Below are 21,769 nucleotides of genomic sequence, written 5' to 3' on the forward strand. Positions count from 1 at the left end.
CATGCCCAATTAATAAATTTGTATTTAAATTTAAAATAAGATATTATGCACTTCTCACTGAACTGATAAACAAATGTTAATAAATTAAAAAAAAAAATACTTAAACATAAAGTATCGAAGGCTGTTTAAATATTTATTAATTAGTATTGGATTTCATTTGTAATCACAAATAATTTATATGATTGAAAACTTTACTTCTCCACTTAAGCTTCTGTTGATATTTGAAGGATAACTATTAGGATATCGGAAAATAAAATAATATTGTAAAATAATAAATCATTAAAAACAGTTATGATGATAAAAACATACTAGTATTTCTTCCAACTTTTTGTTAAGTGCTAGTTCATCAAGATCCTCTATTATTTTCTCTTGAATGTCTTGCTCCAGGTCACCTTCAGAATGTGGTCTGGGCTTGTACCCAGACCCTGGAGTGATCCGCATACTTTCCTTTTTCGATGGCCGTCCAAACAGGCCATCGAGCTGAAAAAAAAATACAATAGATAATATTAAATCTATTTATTTTCAAATAAGAATTAATGTACTTTTATTTTAAACTACTTCATAAAAAAATTTCCAATATTTTACCTCAAATATAAGGCTCTTTCGTACATTCCTATACTTTTTAAACATTAAAGAGAGAAAAAAATAAAATGAAAACCTTTAAACTCCAATTTTCCTAATCTAAGTCTCTGATATGAAGTAGTAATAAGCCTGAAATGGTTATTTTACACCTAATTGCAATTAATCCTACACTAGTGAAATGAAAAATCATTTAAAGAATTATAAATGCATCCATCTTCAAATCATCTGAAAATAACAAACCCATTCTATAATCTATTTATACCTATCTTAAACAAACCTGATAGCAATAACCACAATGAGAATAATGAATTTCTTTTATCCTCCAATTGAAGTAATTCCAATTGTTTCAAGTAATATATCCAATTTTCTTCAATAGAATTTTTCTCTTGATTTCACAATGTTTTTGTTTTTCACCTTTATTTTCCATTACCTGAGTAATTTCTTTGTGTTTTACTTGAATAACATATTTTTAATTTATTCAAAATTTACTAATATTTAATAGTTATCATTAATAATTGTTTACTATTTTATATTTACAAGCTATTTCCAATTACTATTTGGTTATCATAATAGTCCATTAGGTATATATATGTATTTGTAAAATAAATACCAAATATTTTTTTTATTTATTTAAATAGATATTATTTATTGCTATAGGTTCCAGTTAGATACTGTAGCTACTTCAGGTGAGATATTTCCTTCAATTTCAAGTTAAAAAAATCCTCTATTATTTACAATTTTATTTTAACAATATTACTATCAATTTGTTTCTCATAATTTCTTCATTTGTTATTATCATTCTTATAATTAATTATTTAATTATCTTATATTTTAATTAGTATAATTATCTACATTAATTATATTAGTTTAGATATTATTATTAGCTAGCAGAAAAATGGACTATCTTAATAGAAAAATAAACTTTTCTAGGTTTTATATAGTTTTTTATTCTAATTAAAATTGATATTAACTGATCCTGAACTAAGTAATTGTATTCATTAAAATTTACTATTTTAAGAAAGCATTGATATTTTATCAGTTTGATTTTTTAAAAGATTAATTTACTCATTCCTTTAATTTTGTAAAGAAGTTAAATATCTATAAAAAGATAAATCCCATTCGGTATTTGAAAGAGTTTAATTGTAGGATACCAAATATAACTTAGTTAACTACAAATTCCTGAAAGTTTGATATAAATGAAAGCGGTACTTAAACCTTTAAGTTTCAAACAATGGTATACTGTTTACGATTTTTGCAAACATTCCCAAAGTATTAAGTAATGGTATATTCAATTGTATGTACTATTATCTATTTGTACAATTGGATATATCATATTTTTCAAATAGAAAAAAAGGATTCAACCCTGATATTTGTATAAATATTTATTTATGTGTCAGATAATAAGAAATTATCGCATACAAAATTACTACTATAATTACAGAACTTTTCACAAATTCTAGGGTTAATGATGTATCAATATTGAATCAGAGGGTTAAATTTATGTGCATTAATAAACTTTTAACTACTTATTAAAATAATTTAATAATTACATAAATTCACTTATTAAAATAAAAATATGCATTTACAAAAATTCTTGTTCAATATCATCAAATTACTAATGCTAATATGATTTTCATTTTAGGTATTACTACTATAGATACGAGATTTAGTATTTCAAAAATTGTAAGAAAACCAATATCTACCATAATACATATATTAATAAAATGTAAAGAAGAAAAACATGGGGCCAGCAAATACTTTGAACTTGGGTCTCAATTTGAAATTACCACACCCACAATTATAATGCTAGATATTAACTAAGCCATGTAATCGTGGCATTGTAACCAAACAAAAAATAACTGTACATTCATAGACAAATGCATAAAAAGGCTAAAAAACAAATGTTGGAATAAAAAAATAATAATAAGCCTTACAGTATCATTAACAGCAACAGCTAATGCCAAAGTAGTTTGCTTTGTAGACTTCATAATTAATAAAATAGGAAACTGAAAAAATCAGGTAAAAAACATGGTTTACAGGTAAAATGACTGTTTCTAAACACACCTAACTGATAAGAAAACTTTAGATAAGCTACAGGGTTTGTCTGACATTATCAACAGATAACCAAATCTGTATGTAAAAAAAATGGATTATAAACCACCAGACGTTTCGTAGTATGATACATTGTATATTATCCAGCACTGCTATGAATATTATAACTTCCATCAAAACCTTTCCAATCTGACAACATCCAAACAATACTAAAAACAATAAAAATTTAATGAAGTTTCAATCAAATTTATTCAGCAGATTCACTGAAAATTAAATAACCCAAATTTTCAAAACAAGAGAAATTTATTTCTATATCCATGTATAGATGGTAAAGAAATTATGACATCAGGTTGATCTTAACATGAGAATGACATCATTCTTCAAGGCTGTTCTTTCAAAATACCTTCACTACTTATTCACTCAATAACCAATAGATAAATAGGAATAAAAATCCAAAATCATAAATGAAACATTTGCTTAATCATGTCAAAATATGAATAACATAATTTATTAAAACAGATAAATGTAATAAAATATTGTTTAAATTAGTACCGTAAAGTATATTATATTTTTTTTCATTCAAAAAATTTGTGCTATGTCACATTATTCTTATAAATTTAATAGTTAAACTTTGTACGATTGGGACAAATCAAAATAATAAAACGAACTGGGAAAAATTCATCAAGTGAATCAATGTCTTGAGCTTAACAACACAAATATATGTACTTGCACTATACAAAATTTAAATATGTACATACAATTTAACGAAACTGTATCATTAATACTACTTAGATAAGATATAAGGTACATGAGCAGAAAATAAAATATGTCTATTAAATGAAATATGCAGTATAGTCCTCAACAATATTCTTGAAAAATTAGAGAACAATAGTAACTTTTCCTCTAGATATACAAATTTTTATATGATAGTATGCAGTCTGGACTACTTGATCCAAAATAACTTTTCCTACACTTATAGTTGTCATCCCTTGAATTAAAAATAAATATATTTATGCATGACAGCCATCTGTCCACCCACTAAAATCCTATTTTGGAGAGGTATCTAAAAACAAATTTCGGTATTGCACTCTTGAGTAAATATTAGCAACAAATCTGTAAATTAGAAATGTAAAGAAGAAACATACATTTTTAATAAATTGTAATCAATAAAAATTAAAAATGTTTCAAAATCTTAAGATAATTCAAGATTGCAAAATTTAGGTCACTTTAATAAAAGTAATGTTAAACTAAACCATGGCCAGTATTGACTTAATATTAACTAAAAAAAAAATACGCACAAGTACAAATGTGAAAATAGAAATGAAAGTAAATTAATCAAACAACTTTAAAGTTAGTTAAATAGAGACTGACACAGATATATACACCAACCAAATTTGATAGCCTTCAGGGAGGAAATATAACTAGTAATGTTCAATATAATAAAAGAAAACATGACTAACCCGATCACAAATATAAGTAACATCAGCATTAGGTAAATAGCATCACCAATACTTACAAAACTTGGTGTTCGACCTTTATCATTTCGAGACATCTTTCTTGAACCATGGGTGCATTAATGGTGAGCCTATCAAACATTTAATTATTATAATTTACCCAAATAACATCATACAACAGCTTCACATCTATTTGAATTTTTTCACCTTTGTCACAAAACTTTAGTGTACTCTGTAATAAACACTGCACTAAATAGAAGAAATAAATAAATACTAAATAGTTTTGGAGAACATTTTTAGTAAAATAGATTTAATTGGGACAGCACAATTAACACTCCTAAGACAATACGATTTGCGATCTTAGATATCCTTTCAATTTTTATAGCAAATATTAAATATGATGCCAACAGCTAAATGAAAATAGTAACCGACACTGATCTGATCTATTGTAAAACTGTTGACTAGTGGAGTAGAAAAGAGAATTGACCACCTGTGAAGGAGTTTGTTTTCGGTTGTGATCACACCGCGTGTGGAGGGTTTAGCATACCCAACAATTATTTTGAATAAAAATAAATAAAAGTATTTTTTCTTGTAGGACTAAATTCTAAGCTGATAATGACTTTAGATTAGCGTGTTTTTGGTAACAAAACTAGATTAATTAAAGTATCAAATCTTTTACAGGAAACATTACAAGAAATGCAATGACACGAATGTGAATAGTTCGTAAGATAAACATAAAAAATATTAATTCTATTAGGAGAAGATAAAACTCGCAAAAATAATTGATAGTTTTATTATACCAATTAATTTGTTTTAATTGGAGCAATACATATTTAACTAAAAGATGAAAGGCAATAAATGAAATAGAGGGGGGCTCCAAGTAATGGATTTTTAGTTTTAATATTTTTAATTCTAAAACTAGGTGTTATCGCTTTTTATCAGATATAAATCTTTAACGCAATTAAAACCTTATAGTTAAAAAAACTGACTGGGTTGAGAAATAGTTAAATAACCCTGTTAACTGTTATATACACCAATAATTCATTGATCTTAAACCAACAATGTGCAGAATGGGTCTTTGGAAGTAATAGAAAAAAATTAAAACGAGTTTTTGGATAATACTATCGATAGAAGTCTTAGTGACAGTAACAGTTATCTATAATTACCTCCTCCTATCTTCTAAACAAAAAAAAAGTTGAAATTCCGTATCAGATTTTAGGAAATTGTTTTTGTTAACATTTAATCAGTATCTGACCTTCAATTCACACAAGCTACACATGTCCCACTCTTTTGCTTTAGTTAAAGTGTAGTAGATCGTAAATTTTAGTGTTTCAACATATATACAGCTCTTTATAGTCAGGTAAGTGTTAAAAAAAAATAGTTCCTATATTTTTATTTTAATATTCTAGTTACTATTTCTTAAACAACAATGTGTTAAAATCTGGTTCATCTTTAATTGCTTTCCTACTTATAAATGAAGTTTTGTCTTAATCAAGAAGTACTGTCAGGGTCTGATGTTTTCATTGGATTTTTGGCTTTAGAGTTCTTTTCCCTCCCTTCATCATATGTAATACATGAAACTGTTTTAGGATGTCAATGAGTCGAAAGTTTTTCAGAGTTGAAAGCGGTCATGATTTATTCGCTGGATTGGATAGAGGTGTCATCGCTGCAGAGGGAAACAGGTGGACATTTGAAATTGCATGGGAAGTTGCTAATAAAGGTACAGTTTTTTCTTCAAATTCTTATTCTTGTCTTATGAATGATTATTCATTTTTAATTTCTAATTATTGGATGCAACTATTGAATTTTAACTTATTTCCATGTTTAAAATGGAGTTATAATTTGAAATTTATTCCTTCTGTTAAAATTTCTTGTGCATTATGTAGTTCATGTTTCATTGTAATTGAAATAAATTCATTTTAATGATATTTTAAAATCACAACTCCGTTTTGACATTTCCAACATTTTTATCTGAAATTATATTTAATATTTATGTATGAGCAAAATATACACCTTTATTTAGAATTATATTGTCATGTAATATTTCTTATACTAATTTGATGTTAACATTTTATTTATTATCTTTTAATTTTCTGGGTTGTAGTATTTTTACTATGGTTAACCTTGAATTTTGATTGATAAGATTATTATCTGTTTTTATTCATGGACAATATTCCTAATTATAATTTCCTGAATTTAACTTACAATTCCATGATGTAATAGGGATTAGTTTTAGTTTATTTCCTTTATAAAAGCATTTTCATGTATTAATATTTATGTTTATAACATAGATAACTTTCCTGGTTATAAACTTTCTAAGTAAATGATTTATTTTTAATTATTATTAATCGCAGGTAGGAATAAAAGTTATTCAAAATTTAAAGTTTCTATAATGATTGTTAGGACTACAATAAGCGTAAAAAAGAGCCAACTTGTCCTCAGACTGGGAAAACTGTTTAAAATCAGAGAAAACATAATTCTGGAAGAGTTAGGGATTTTGTGAAACTCATTGGAAGTTATTCTCTACAATTTATTGAAAAACAAATCATAATAAAATAGACAAAAAGTTAATAGATTCAAAAGTATACACCTGAGCAATATTTTTTTTTTTTTAGATATTGTTTACGATTTGCCCTTATGACTTGGTATATCTTCGAATCTACTGACAAATTTTCCAAAATGTTCTAAACTTTACATTTAAATCATTTCATTCTCGACTTCAGATTTTGTTATATATTGAATTGGATATAAATTGAAAAAACAAACCTAATTGCAATTTTCAATTTATGTTCAAAAATTGCAAAAGTACCTATTTTCAGATTAACACATGTTTGTAAAACGAAGTAAATGTCAAAATTTAAACTCTTAAACTTGGATAAGATCAGTATACGTGGTTATTATGGTATTAATATTGATCAGAAGATATTTTAACCAATTGAAACATGCCTTTTATAGAATTATCTTGCTTAAACATAACTTGGATATAGGAAATCTTGTTTCTTGAAACTTTTTTCAACTCATACTTGGAACTTATACACTTAACTCAGTAATCATTATTAAAAATATTTTCATGTTTATACAGTATGTTTCTGAAATTTTTTAACCCAGCAGGAGTGTCCTACATTTTTGTTTCATTAGAGGTGTCCTGTGAGCATTTATCTTATGAATCCAGATTTCTAAAAAATCTAAGATCATAAGAAACGCAAAGGGTGTCCAGATGAGCAAAATGCTCAAATAAAGGAAAGAAAGATGTCAGGTTAGGATTGTAGTGCTGAGAGAAACGCTTAGTTTTACCATTATGAGGAGGCCAGATTAAAACTGAATTGAGTATTGATGGGGAGGTAAAAGAGGGAGTAACATAAACAAGTGGCAATGACAACATCAAAGGGTTAACAGATGGTAGACAAAATATAAACAAAACAGGTGAAATGCTAGGAAAATACAGACGTTTGTTTCCCAATATGAGAAGAATGCTCAAGACTACACTTTTCTCAGGTTAATCTGTAAAATTAAACATTATAATGAACTGCTCAGGTTGTAAATTTTTAAGAATAATTCAATATATTTTGATTTCAGTTGGTGGAATATATACAGTTATCAGATCTAAAGCATGGATAACTACGGAAGAACTAGGCAACCAATTTACTTTAATTGGACCTTACAAGGAATCTTCTGCCAGAACTGAAGTTGAGGAAATGGAATTTCCATTAGGTTCTCCTTTACAGTTAGCAGTAGCAAGGACGAGAGACTTGGGATATAAGGTATACATTTATTGCTTATAAGTGTAATAAAATATGGAAATATATAATGGGTCTTCGGGAAATAAGATGGAACCTTATTTACTTGGGATGACTTAATCCTGATGGATATGGGTTAGAGATTGTTGATTTAAATAGTCTATTCCACAATAAATTACCAAGCACCTAGAGCAAATTGAATATACGGCTTCCAAATTCTGGCTCTTTTCCTTGTGTATGGAATAAGTTAAAGGTTCATTCAGTCCTTGATATTTGGATTAATTGAAAAACAAAAACAAATTAAATATATTGGAAGATCACTGATTGACCGTGTGTAATAATGAAAGGAAGATGGTTTAGTTGTGGTCAAAGAAAAACTCAAATAGTGATTAACTATTTATATTGAGCCAATGTTTCACCCCACGTTGCAGGGTTTCAACATGGCTTTCATACTACAAGTCAGTGTGAAAATGATATACGACTTTTGCGCTGACTTCTAGTCTGAAAGCCCTGATGAAGCCTTGCAATGTGGGGTGAAACGTTGACTCAATATAAATAGTTATTCAAATTTAAGAAGATGGTCAGGGTTGTGGTAAAAAAAAAGAACAAAAAGTTTAAAACCATTTTAATGTCCGACGTTTCACCCCACTTTGCAGGGCTGTTTAAAGTGGGGCGAAACGTCGGACATTAAAATAGTTTTAAACTATTAGTTTTTTTTTTTTACCACAACTCTGACCATCTTCTTATATTTAAATTTTTACGGTCAACTATATATACATATATAACTAGCTATTCACTTTGACTGCATCTGAACCATCTTCCTTTTATTAAAACTAAATATATAATTGCATAATTTTATTTTTTTACTTTAGTAAAAAATTTTGTTTTCTGTGAATTGGATTTAATTCCTTAAATCCCCTGATAATTTCTGAAATGGCATCCATTTAGCTTCATTAGAAAAATTGAGTAGCATGTTGAATGAATAAGTTGTTTATATTTTTAAAACAAAATATTAACTATGAAGAATTATATATAATTCAGTCAACAAGATCATTAAAGAGTGATATCATACAAATGTATATGTTTTCTAATCATTTTTTTGGATGTTGTATAAGATTTTGGGTTATCCTGAGGTGAACTCTACTGTTCTAGGTGGTAGTGTGATGGTGGGGGTAGCAGAGTTAGGAGGCCTACTCTACCCTACTAGTAGCTAGTTCTAGTGCCTCACTGTTCATTGTTTCGACTATTTCTTCTGTTATAATCAATGTTGATCCAGTGTTACAAAGCTAAACTATTATATTCTTCGTCTTTCTAATATAAAGAAATTTAAGGTTCATTATGCCTCATAAATGTTCTGTCCCTTTTTGTACCAGCAATGATTCCAGTTCTTCTAAGAACTCTGGTTATATTACAACATTTCATTTCTTGAAAGAGAATAATTTAAGACAACAATGGCTGAAATTGATTCCTAGAAAAAACTGGTCGCCGTCTTCAAATTTGGTTGCTTGTATCTAACATTTCACAACTGACGATATAAAACCATAACCGTAATTCCACTATTCCTATTCGTCCTAAAATAAAACCAGCCTTTTTCCCTACACTATTCCCCAACTTGCCACATTATTTGTGGAAAATGCCCCCAACTATAAACGAACAGAACCTGAGGAGAGGAGAAAAATGAAAGAGAGAAGATATAAAGAAACAGAATTATCTGGACAAGAGGCTGATAAAATTACTTCATTCAGTTGTCTAGCAAATTCAATATAATTAAAACTGCGATCACTGGTTAACAAAAGCGATATGTAGATAATAGAAAAGATAGTAGTGACATTTAAATTAATAAGTGGTCAAAATTAAAAAATATGATTGCCTATTTATCTAGAAAGGAGTACATTCCTTTATTTGCTATTCTTATAGACAATTTAAATATGCATTTTAATGAAATAAGAGATAAGTTCATTGATGAAAATGAAGAGATTAAACTTTCTCTAACTAATTTTTTAAGAGCAAATAAATTTACTCTTTAAACATCAAAAAGATATTCCTCTAATATGATTATGAGATCGGCCTTAATTTACTTCCAGTCCAAAAAATGTTATGAAGTCATGAGGGCTAATAATATTTTAACTTTGCCTCATCCAAATTATTTACAGAAATTAACATCTGCCTTGCGTGTGTCACCCAATAAAGATGAGCACAACAAAAATTATATCAAAGCGATTGCATCTAAAATCAAATCAGAATTGGAACGATGGGTGGTTTTACAATTAGATGAGATTTATATCAACAGGTCTGTAGAATATGTCTGGTGAACTTAGAGAATTTGCTTCAAATTGTTCTCAGTTGGTAAAAGCAAAAACGATACAAGCTTTTCTTAGAAATACTGCTTTTTCAAGTTAAGAACATGTTGAATTTGACTCCTGTGAGAGCATTAACAGCAACTCAATTAGCTGAAATGACTAAAAGCATTATTATTTTATTAGAAGAGCACGGATTCAAAGTGTTAAGTGTGATATCAGACCACAACCGAATGAACCTAAAATGTTTTCTTCAATCAGTCCAGATTCATTTAATTATCAAATTAGCATCCTGGAAGTCAATCGTCCAGTTTTTAAGATTTTCGATACTGTTCATCTTTTAAAACATATGCAAAACAATTGTTTAAATTTAAAAGATCTAAATAAAACTTTTTTATTTCCAAAATTTAAGAGGGTTGAATGTTAATAAGCTTAATTTAATAGATGTGATTTTTGTAGATTTGAGAAATATCTATAAACAAGAAAATAATAGCTTAATCAAAAAAGCGTTAAAATTAAACTATCAGTCGTTATACCTTAGTAATTTTGATAGGTAAAAAATTTCATTAGCTTTAAATATATTTCCTTAAAGCACTTATGCGGCTTTAATTAAAAATGGAAAGTCCAGCACTGCAGAATATGTTAATGTTATATGGAAATGGTGGAATATTGTAAATACTTAAAAACCTTTACTAGGAAAATTTAAGGAAACACATATGGACTTCCTTTTTGATCTATAGTAGATGAGAGAATAGGATGTTTGGAAACATTCGTGTCATGGATTTATTGGATGACAAAAGTGTACATTTTTTCAGCTAGAATACTTCAGATGCGCTTATTGACAGCACAATGGCTTTATTTGAAATAATAAAGTTTTCCTGGACGGAATTAAATGTTGAATACATTTTGCTAGGGAAATTCCAAACTGACAAATTAGAAAGATTTGGGATGTACCAGCAATTAAGTGATGGCATATAAAATGTTGAAGTAAATGGAATTTTAAGTTCTGATAGGAAAATTAGAGCAAAAAGTATACTAGGAATCAAATCGACACAATATGGAATGATTTCAATTGATACAGCAAATTTACTGGAAATAGAATGTGAGTCAGTTGCTGACAAAATTGAAGTGCCTGATCAGTTAAAAAATGCTATACTAAACATAGATGAATTGTATATTACCATTGATGAAGATGTGTTTAAGTATATTTGTGGTTATTCTGTATTTAAAATATCCTCAAAATTAGACTGCCAAAGTTGTCTATTTTTAATTGAACAAGACAATATTTCTAATAAATATGTAGAACTTATAAATAGAGGAGGGCTAACAATGCCATCGAACGTTGTTTTATAAATTGGAATATATTCTTTAAAAGTAATGCACCTCGCAGTTTCAACTAATTTTGAAAGGTTATTTTTAAATGCAGGGATCAATCACCCCTCTCTTCTAAAAGAAATGATTAAAATTGTTATTATGAACGTTGCACGTATTGGGTCAGTTTTGCAAGAAATATGCTCTGATTGTGACTTGTCAATATCAAATGCCATAATCCAAATTGTAAATACAATTTGTAATATACTGTTATCAAATTATAAAAAGCTTCGAAACAATCAATGTACAGAAAAGTCTATAAAAAATATCAGGAAATTCAAACATTGAAATAAATAAATTGGTAACTGCTAAACCCTCTTTTTCCTTAATATAAAATATCAATATAAAATTTTCACATGAAAGTTAAAGCTGAAACGAGTTTGAGTAGAAGAATTATTTTAAAACGATGCGTATTTCTGATTTTCAATGACAAATTGAAAGGAATCTAATGTGAACTGAAAAATAATTTAATCTAAAATAATATGATTTCAGTGGTAAATGGTACACTGAACGTAGCAGTAAGACAGATTTTCTAAAAAGAGATCAGAATTAGAATTTGTGAATATATCTTTAAAGAATTATAAACATTAAATACGAGTGTTTTATTATTAATTTCAAAACTAATTAAGATTATTTACAATCCTCATTTCCCTTTCGTATTAAGAAAAAAGTGAGAAAATACGCGAGTGGAATAAGATTACATCAATCAAGCATATTGAAAACAGGCCTCCTAAGATTAGGAGGCCGGCAAGAAGTGGGAGTAACTCTCCCGCCTGGTACAGTAGAGTTCGCCTTGGTTATTCCCTTGTTTCTAGATTTTGTTTTTCAAGTTTTCAAGTCAAAATTTTCTGCAAGTTTGGTATCTATAAATGTTTTCATTAGTTCACAGTTTAGGCGCTGGAGCATATTGATGGTATTTCTACCTCATACCTAAGACATTTTCAGGATATTTGTGATCTTTATGGAATTTGGAATCTGTACTATTCAAGCACAAGTCAATCTCAGTTGTATTTGAGGGAAAACAAGGAGATCACAAAGCACTTCATAGAAATAGTGTTCAATATCGAAATGATATTGAGCATTTTTCAGGAAAACGTCTTCAACAATTCGAGAAATAAAATTAGACTAATAACCTATCTGCAAGTGAAGACGCCAATAAACTGGATCCATACTAACCCCAGAACAAAATTCCTTATGGGTTTTCTTTTCTATTAAGTTCAGTAATGGGTAGGGCCACTGAACAGTGGAGGAAGCAGAATAGACTTATGCCAACAACAACCCTAGCTCAATTTTTTTTTTCAAATGCAAAAATGAGTTCTTAGGTGAAGTTGTGGATGCAGGAGAGAAGTTCATTTTTTGTTTGAAAATGTACTATCCCTGTGAGGACATGTGCAAAAATATTGATAATATTGACTTAAAATTTGAGGAAGTTGAAATCTAAATTCCTGACTATAGGTATTTATTTCTCATGGTAGCTCTAACATAAATGTTTTTTAATTGTCTACAATTTTCAAGCTTTCTTAACTGTTGAAGGTATTATTACAATTTTTTCTGTTCCATTGATGACTGATGAATGTCAGGATGTTCACCTGACAACCAGCAGTCTGGACCATCTGCATTCAAACTCACCTAACCTTTTATTATAATTGCTTATAAATTTAGATAATGCTTACGTTACTTGAATAAACAATTTTATAACTCTCAGTTACTTTTTTTAAATATAAAAATAAAAAAAAAATTAGCAATCAACTGATGATGGAATTGCCTATTGGAACTTGATGAGATAGTCACAGTATCTCAACGTACTTTAGCATCTAAACAGAGCAATTGATGAAAAAAGATCTAGATTTGTGGAAAATATTTTTATCTATAATTTTATATTTGAATTATTTTGTCTTAGAGTAAAAAATTATTGAGAGGTAAGTAAAAAACGGATCAAGTGCAATTTAATTTTTTTTTTTTTTTGCATTTTGTTTTATAAAAATCTGAACAGTATACAAGATGATAAAACCCAGAATCTGATTCAACACCCCCAAAACTTACATAACTTCAGAAAAAAAATAATAATACATTTACTTTTTTTGTGTCTAAATCCCATATTTACCATGCAAATATGGTTGGCCATGTTACCATTCATGGTAAATTTGGTTGGTCATCACTTTTGATGAAATAAATTAACCATGTACTTCCTTTTATTATTAATCCATTTCAATATAATTTTCTAATTTAAAGGTTCTAACATGTAAATAAAAAACAACAACATACAATCAGCTTTCTATATAAACCTGCTTTTTAAAAATATTTTAAAAACTTTTTGGTTTGTTGACTTACCACTAGATGAAACTTCAAATAAAATCAGTTTTAGAATCAGTTCTAAAAGTGGCCGTCACATACTTTTTGCCTGGAAATGTATTATCTCAAAAATATTAAAACTAAATCAAAACTTTTATAAGTTTAAGATAGGTTTATTAACTAATATTTTAGAACAAAATAATATTTTTATTATTACAATGTATATTTTAGGTGCACTGTGGTACTTGGCTTGTTGAAGGTAATCCTCAAGTTATTCTATTTGACATTGGTTCAGCATCATGGAAACTTGATGAATTTAAACAGGAATTATGGTCTAATACAAAAATTGGTATTCCCCAACCTGATATTGAAACCAATGATGCCCTAATTCTTGGTTACATGGTTGCTACGTTTCTTGGTGAGGTAACTATAAATTTCTTATGCATAATATATTCCTGTTTTAAATGTGTAATTTTAGCTTACGAAGTTTTAAAGAATTATTTTATTCAATACTTAAAAAAAATAAAACTTATCTTAACTGAATATTGTATCATTTTCAGTTTTAAGAGTTAAATAATTTTTTTAAATGTATATTTCCTTATCTTCCTTGTTTGTAATTGAATCATGAATAATTATTTATAAATTGTCAGATTGCAGGAAGAATATCATATGATATCGTCTGAATTTTAAGTATTATGTGGCTAAAATGTAGCCACACATTGGCAACTTTTTAATTCATAAAGTGGAACACATTATTTCTTATGAGAATCAGCACACAGAAGATTATTTAGTTGCAGAAACTTAAGTATTCAAACATGTTTGATTTCCCTGGAGACTCATTTGTTGCTAGTAAAATAAAATGCACAAGTTCATGTTCATGCCTGTCTTCTCAAACTGGTTATTAAAAAGTTGCTCTTGATTTTAAATATAAAATAGTATTCCCAATCTTTTCTCAGGACATCATTAGTGTAAATCTTGGTACGTTGTACGTTGTACGTTGGTACTAGGTCTTACTAGCATCCAAAGTTTCTCAAAACTTTCATCGCTCATGCAAAAATAATTTTAAAAATTTTTGGATATTTTTAAGAGTCAATAAATTTAGAAAATTTTCCATCTATAAGCCTTGTGCTAATCAATGGATTGAGCCAAAATTTTCTATATTTTTTCTCTTCCTTAAAACAAGAGCCTGTGACTAGCCAGTATATTTTTTTAATTTTCTATTTTTAATGTTGCTTAAAAAAAAAGGGAAAACTAGTAATTCTAGTTCTCTTTCTGGAGTGAAAGGGTATTTTAGGCTCAGCATGTTTCATATAGATAAAAAAATTTCTATCCTGATTATAGGATGCATAGTTTTCTATTTATTATAAAAACTAATAAAAAGTGAATAAATTTCTATGAAATTCTGTCCAAATACTTTTAAAAATGTGATTAAAAAGTTCAAATAAAATAACCTTGTTATTTTGTAATCATAGAATTGTATGATTACATACCAGTTACCTTGGTAACCATTTGTACAAACAGATTAATGCCGTATAAGTACTTGACATGACAATATTTTGCAACTCCCAGAGCCACTTTAACCCAATAGTTAGGCTTATAATGATCGTAGTTTACAGGTTGTCTTTCCTGACCTTAATGAAGTTTGTCTGGTAATTTGAGCAGAATCGGTTGCATGATTGAAAGATAAATTTTTTTCTTTTATTTCAAAGGATCATTGTCGAAAATAATAAACTAAAATTATGATGTTATCTTATTCAAACCCTCCAGTGCCTATATGTATATGTTTTGTAGTGCTTGTAATGTTTTCTATTTTATTATTCTGTGGTAGTAATGCATCTAGTTTCAGACTCACTTTTGATAAAAGAACACCTGTTGCTGCATTCAAATTTTCTTGTAAAATTTAAATAAACTAAGTTGAGTTTTTAATTATTAATCTTCACTTATTCTAATGCCTTGTATGATTTCCAGTTTAAAAGGGCAGCTGAAGAATTATCAGACACTCAGCCTAAGATTTTAGCCCATTTCCATGAATGGCAAGCTGGCGCTGGTCTAATTGCAGTGAGAACAAGGAAAATTGAAATAGCTACAATATTTACGACACATGCAACTCTGCTTGGGCGGTACTTATGTGCTGGTAAAACAGACTTCTATAACAATCTACCTCATGTAAGTACTTTTTTAATTTTTAATATATATACAAATATTTTTATTCTGGCATTTGTGCACCAGCCACTCAGCATTTATTCTTCGCTGTTCCTTACTCTATTCAAAACAAGCCGTATGCCTTTGCAGATTTAGATATCGTGTATGGATTAATAATAGTGTCCACTACATAGCCATGTTATCCACCTTAAGATAATCTTGTCCATATGCAGAAGTGTTGCACTTTTTGTACAAGAACCTTTTTTTGAATATTTCTGACTGTTCTTGCCTCCTGTTGTTCCTTCAGTATAGCCCAGCTTTGTCCTCAGTTCACTTTCAATCGCATTAATGCTTAGCTCAAACTCCCTCCACTTGGATTGGGTTTCCAGGAGGGTCCATCTCTTTTTTTTTTTTATTCCTCCTTCCTCGCCACTTCTGGCATACGGGGTTCGGCAGCAGTGGGGTAGTGGGCAAAGATTACGCATGCTGCTGCCACCAATAACTGTCTTTATTATTTATTTATTGGTGTTCAACTGTGGTGCAGCTTGTGCTCGGGTGAGCGCCTTTTAGATGGGGCTGCACTTTATCCACCTTCATCTGTCTGGGTGCCTCCTCCAGTACGCAGCCTAGTCCAGCCCCTCTGGTCTCAGTCTGCGTCTGCTTCTTCACCTACATCTTCTTGTCTTGGTCGCTTGCCGATTCCGGGTGGTCGAGCCCTTCCTAACGTAAAGTGTCAGGCTGACCACCTCTTTCCACCTGTAGATGAATTCCCTAAAGGAGGGATGGTTCTTCTCCTCCATCAGACGAGGGAAGTCTGACTTGACAAGGGCGAATATCCCGGTTTTCCTCAACAATCTGGCACGATATCCTTCCATGGCGGTACAATTCAACATTAAATGCTCTGCAGTTTTAGGTACTCCACACGTAGGGCACCGGGGGTCAATGTTCTTCCCAAAAGAACATTGACTTAGCAGCTTTTCCGGAACCCACCGTCCTGTTAGGTGCTGTGATACCTAATAATTTGGGAGGACCCATTGTGTTCTCAGTCTTGAATGGATGGTAGGGAAGAACTTCCTCAGAATGGTGCCCTTCTGGTTTCCCTGCCTCCGTCTATTCCATTCTTCAATGGAATCTTTCTGCAGCATCTTCTTCTATAGGTTTGGAGTCTCGCCAATCCTCTCTTGGAGTCCCTCTGGTTGCGCTACCAACCTCTGCCTCTTTACTTCGTACTTGACGAAACCCTCCTTGAGAATGAGGTCATGGGGCATCGCTCCGGTACGTCACTTCCTCATCCAGTCTAATTCTCGGAAATAGGATGAGCCCTATCAGTGGAGCCTCTTATAAGTATGGCCTGAGTCTTAGCTGCGGCCATACTCAATTTCCTCCTCTCACACCATTCTCCTACGAGACCGGCAAACCTCTCTGCTTCCATCTTTAATCTGGCTTTGCTGTTCTCGGCCACGATGACTGCCAGGTCGTCGACGTAGGTCCTGGCAAGGAATCCTCTTTTCTCTAGCTTCCCCAGCAAATCATCAAACACTAGTTTCCGCAGGGCCGAACCTAGGACTGAACCCTGTGGGGATCCTCTTTCAATTTTTTCCTTCACCTCGTAGTAGTTACCCCTAATCTTGACGCTCCTGTTACTAAGGTAACCACCTACCAGGGAGTATAAGTTACTGAGGGGTGTTGAGCTCTTGCAATTGCTGAAGTACACAGGGCCACCAAACACTATCGAAGGCGGAGGATATCTCGAACAGTATCAGTAAGACATATTTCTCCGCTTTTCCTTCTATGTCCCCACGCACTCTCAGCAATGCATCTATTGTTCCCCTGCCACGGGTCGAGCCAAATTGCCGTTGGTGGCTTGCTGCCATTAGGATTGGTCTAAGGCTGTTCACAATCATGTGTTCCAGAACTTTTCTGGCTACTGAAAGGAGGCATATAGGTCGGTAGGCCTTTGGCGTTTCCTTATCCTTGCCACCTCCCTTATAGAGCAGTCTGTAACCCCAAGTACCCCTTATCTAAATACTCTTTGAATATCTCCAAAATGTCAGTCTCAATATAAGGGGCACTATTCTTGAAGATAGCAGGATCTATGCCATCGAGTCCTGGAGCCTTCCCAATTCTCTGTTGGTCCAGGGCAAGACGAAGGTCCCATATATCCCCTGGTAGATATACTGTCGTGCATCTCACCATGCTGTCTTCTGTGCTATCTTAGAACAGATCGTCCCTAGGGTATGTATAATCTATATACAGTTTCGCAGCTTCCTCCAGAGTGGTTGCAAGGGCACCCCCTACTCTGATAGCCGCCATTAACTGTAGAGGCTTGACCTTACCCAGTGCCACTCTATACTGGACACCCAGGGATTCTTGTCTGTCTCCTCAGCAATGAACTTGTGCCAGAACCTCTTCTTCTGGTGCCACACTCCGTTTCGATATCTCCTAAACCTATGTTTAGATTCCTCTTGGAGTGCAGGTCTCCTCATTATCTCTGCACTCCTGGTACCTACGCCTGGCCCTGTAGTATTCTTTCTTGAGCTGAGTCAGGGCCGGTGTCCACCATGGGACCGGACGTTCTCTCGTGCTTCGCCATTGGAGGGCAATACTAGCTGCTTCAGTAATGGCGCCCATTAGCAAGGAGGGTCCATGAGACCTATCAAATTGATAGATATCACAAACCTCCATCTCTATCACTTAACATGGTCCTATTGGTAGGTATAGGGAGAACTAGGAATCCTGAAGCATAGACTAGGGCACTATGGGGTGATTCATCTGCTAAGATTGGGGGAGACTCCCACACCTATCTCCCTTTCTAGTGCTCCTGTTATCCTACCAATTTATACCTCCTAAATTTTAATAAAATACTTTTCATCCTGTACTGTATGACTGAATATGTTTAGTTAGTTTTTGAGCTTATTAAGTACAACAAACTCTTTTGTTACCAACATTTTATTAATAGACCCACTTCATTGTTAAGAGTGCCAAGAGAAAGGATAAAGAATTTTTTTTTAATCAGATTTTATTAATTATATTTTCTATTTTAGTTCAATGTTGATGAAGAAGCAGGGAAAAGACAGATTTATCATCGATACTGTTTGGAACGGGCAGCAACACACTTGGCCAATATTGTTACAACTGTTTCTGATGTTACTGGACTTGAGGTATTTGTTACTTCTATATGTTAATTGAATTTAATATTTTTATTTTTATTTATTTATTTTTTTAATGTGCCTGTATTTGATATCTATAGGGAATTAAGTCCAAAAACCCAGTTTTAAGAAAAACAAGATTAAAAAATTTGGGTTTGTACAGTCAGTTTTTCAAATTTAATTACATGCCTTCCACTATATTGAACAATGTATGTAAGAAACTCCCTTTGCTCTGGAAACACATAATTAAATCTGATTATTCTATTAAATGCAAATTTTCAATTTCTATGTTTAAATTCGATAAATTGTGGTTTTTACTTTCCTATGTATTGGTCTTTGTGTCTGTGCCCCAATTATCTCTTAAACGGGGGAGTAACATGCACATTCCTTTGGAAACTAACGAAGATGTGACAAACAATGTTTTAATTAGATTTGTATTTTAAACGTTAAGAATAGTTGCATGAGTAGACACATCAAATTTTTTTTTCTGTCATTTTAGTTGTTAATTATCTTCTGTATTCGCATTAACCAACTGCTTCAACTCTGTCTCCCTCCTACGTGTCCTAACTTGCATTCCTCAACAGGGTTGTAAGATCAAATGTAGTATTCTTAAGGGGACCCAACTCACCTTTGCTTTTAAGAATTTCTTGTTCTTATTTTATTAAAAAATTTTATGACCCATAGTGAAATAGTTTTTGTAAATAATCAATGTTATACGACAAAACATTTTCTTATCCTTTAGGCATTAACATTTAATGTGACTGTAATGTAATTAATTAATTATTAATTTAATGTAAATAATGTTAATGTAAACTGTTAGGTTTATTTATCTCACTGTTTACTTGCTATAGGTGGAGCATCTGTTAAAAAAGAAACCAGATGTCATTACTCCAAATGGTCTGAATGTTATTAAGTTTTCTGCTCTTCATGAATTTCAGAACCTTCATGCAATGGCCAAAGATAAGATTCATGAATTTGTTCGAGGACACTTTTATGGGTAAGTAATGTTTTTATTTTTTTAAAATAAAAACAACAATTGCCTAAAGATTTCAAGAGTTTTTATCTATTTTTTAATGAGTATTGATATAATACAGTGGATCCTTATTTATTTATTTTTTAATGCAGCTCTTTATAGACCTTTATTCAATATATCATGGCTCTAGGCCTGGTACTAATATATGACATTTTTTATTTATTTTGGAATTTATTTCAGATGTTTATAAATGGATTTTCCAGAAAAAAAAAAAAAAAAATATTGCCCCATTTGTATGAGTCAACTGAAATTACTATTGTATTTTTTCTTTTAAATCATTATCTCTTGTTCCCTAGGATTGTGAAGTTAGTGAGCTAAGTCTTCTTCATGATTTCCATATCTATGTCTATCAACCTTTTCCCTATGTTTTTACTTTTAGATTCCTTGTATGGAAAATGTCTCTGACATGTTGGAAAGACCAGGATCAAAGAGAAAAAACATAAAATCGTCTCTCTTTATTTATATTTTTAAAAACACTACCGACTCAGTCTTAATACTTGATTAAACAAATTGAAAAAATGTTTATACAATTCCAAAATATTGTGAATAATCTTGTTAAAAAAAAAATCTAAACCCCTTCTTGCTGAAAATCGGCTTTGAGTAGAATATTTGAGGGTTATATGACCACCTAATCTTAAATTCCTGCGGGATTTGAAATACTTTCTCTTATTAAAATATTAGTAAGAATGAGCTTCAATGTCCTTTTCATTACAAAAGTTAAGTATAGTTGCTATGCTATTATGAACGCAGTGTCATAATTCCATAGTTTCATAAAGGATCACGGGAAATAGTTGCTCGACTTTCTATCTCTTTACTATCTGTCTCATGTTCTGTTGCACTAGGACTATTCCTTCTTGTTCACTTCTCTAGTTCCTCTTTAATGAGAGTACTTTAAAGATGTTAAAAAAAAAAAAAAAAAAAAAAATGCATGGTTAAAGAAACCATTGTTCTGGTAAGTGTGAGGTAACTTTGCCTATTTGGATTTTAAATTTTAACTAAACAAATTAAAAAAAACTACCTGTAGTGAATCCTCATTATAACAAACATATATGTCTTATATGTGTTTCTGTTGTAGCATGCATATTTTTTTGAAATACACTTACGTATGTACGTATATATATGAATAATTAATATTAATTCTCATGTATGTTTACATACGTGCGTACATAGAATAGACATTGTTTATTTCCAGTGTTTATTAACATTGTATTATTACATTGGATAGTATGAGAGTAGGAATTAAGTTAGTATGCAGTGCGTGTTTTACTGTTTAATCCTATATAGTACCAGGTATCAAATCCTTGTATACAATGTTTGGGACCAAGTCCTCAAGTTCAGTGTGTCACTCAGTAAAAATAAGTGTCTAGGACCAAGTCTCAAGAGACAGCTGGTGACAATATGTCATAATTTTTTTTTTATCACTAAAATTTTCTTTAAAATATAACCTTTAAGAAATGAGGAGAAGATGGTTGGGGGTGCGTTCAATGAAAAACACAAATAAGTTCGATTAACTTATTTTAATGTGCCAACGTTTCGGCTAGAGTTTCTAGCCATCTTCAGGGCTAAAAACAGAACAAGATAACAACCACAGTAAGTATATAAAAATAAAAAAAATAAAAAGGAAGTATAAACAGAATAATTTTACACATAAAATGAATAA

The 21,769-nt window shown here is 30.7% G+C and overlaps 2 protein-coding genes across 2 annotated transcripts in view; one reads left to right on the top strand and one right to left on the bottom strand.

The window, feature by feature from the left end:
- dia (diaphanous related formin 1) overlaps nucleotides 1-4,797 on the bottom strand; it is a gene marked incomplete in the record, with an annotated part of 22,673 nt that extends 17,876 nt beyond the window's left edge. Inside the window, 3 exon segments of the mRNA XM_067047154.1 lie at nucleotides 310-480; nucleotides 4,151-4,219; nucleotides 4,296-4,797. Coding sequence (XP_066903255.1) covers nucleotides 310-480; nucleotides 4,151-4,186 — 207 coding nt within the window.
- A 435-nt stretch (nucleotides 4,798-5,232) lies between these two features.
- Nucleotides 5,233-21,769, top strand: part of GlyS (glycogen [starch] synthase) — a 29,992-nt gene continuing 13,455 nt past the window's right edge. Inside the window, exons 1-7 of the mRNA XM_014424591.3 lie at nucleotides 5,233-5,448; nucleotides 5,678-5,808; nucleotides 7,665-7,849; nucleotides 14,017-14,208; nucleotides 15,754-15,951; nucleotides 18,972-19,088; nucleotides 19,928-20,073. Of these exons, the coding sequence (XP_014280077.1) occupies nucleotides 5,679-5,808; nucleotides 7,665-7,849; nucleotides 14,017-14,208; nucleotides 15,754-15,951; nucleotides 18,972-19,088; nucleotides 19,928-20,073 (968 nt within the window). The 5' untranslated portion in view covers nucleotides 5,233-5,448; nucleotide 5,678. The remainder of the gene's footprint in view (nucleotides 5,449-5,677; nucleotides 5,809-7,664; nucleotides 7,850-14,016; nucleotides 14,209-15,753; nucleotides 15,952-18,971; nucleotides 19,089-19,927; nucleotides 20,074-21,769) is intronic.

Source organism: Halyomorpha halys, unplaced genomic scaffold (genome assembly GCF_000696795.3).
Source record: "Halyomorpha halys isolate HHAL.00 unplaced genomic scaffold, Hhal_1.1 Scaffold474.1, whole genome shotgun sequence".
NCBI lineage: Eukaryota > Metazoa > Arthropoda > Insecta > Hemiptera > Pentatomidae > Halyomorpha > Halyomorpha halys.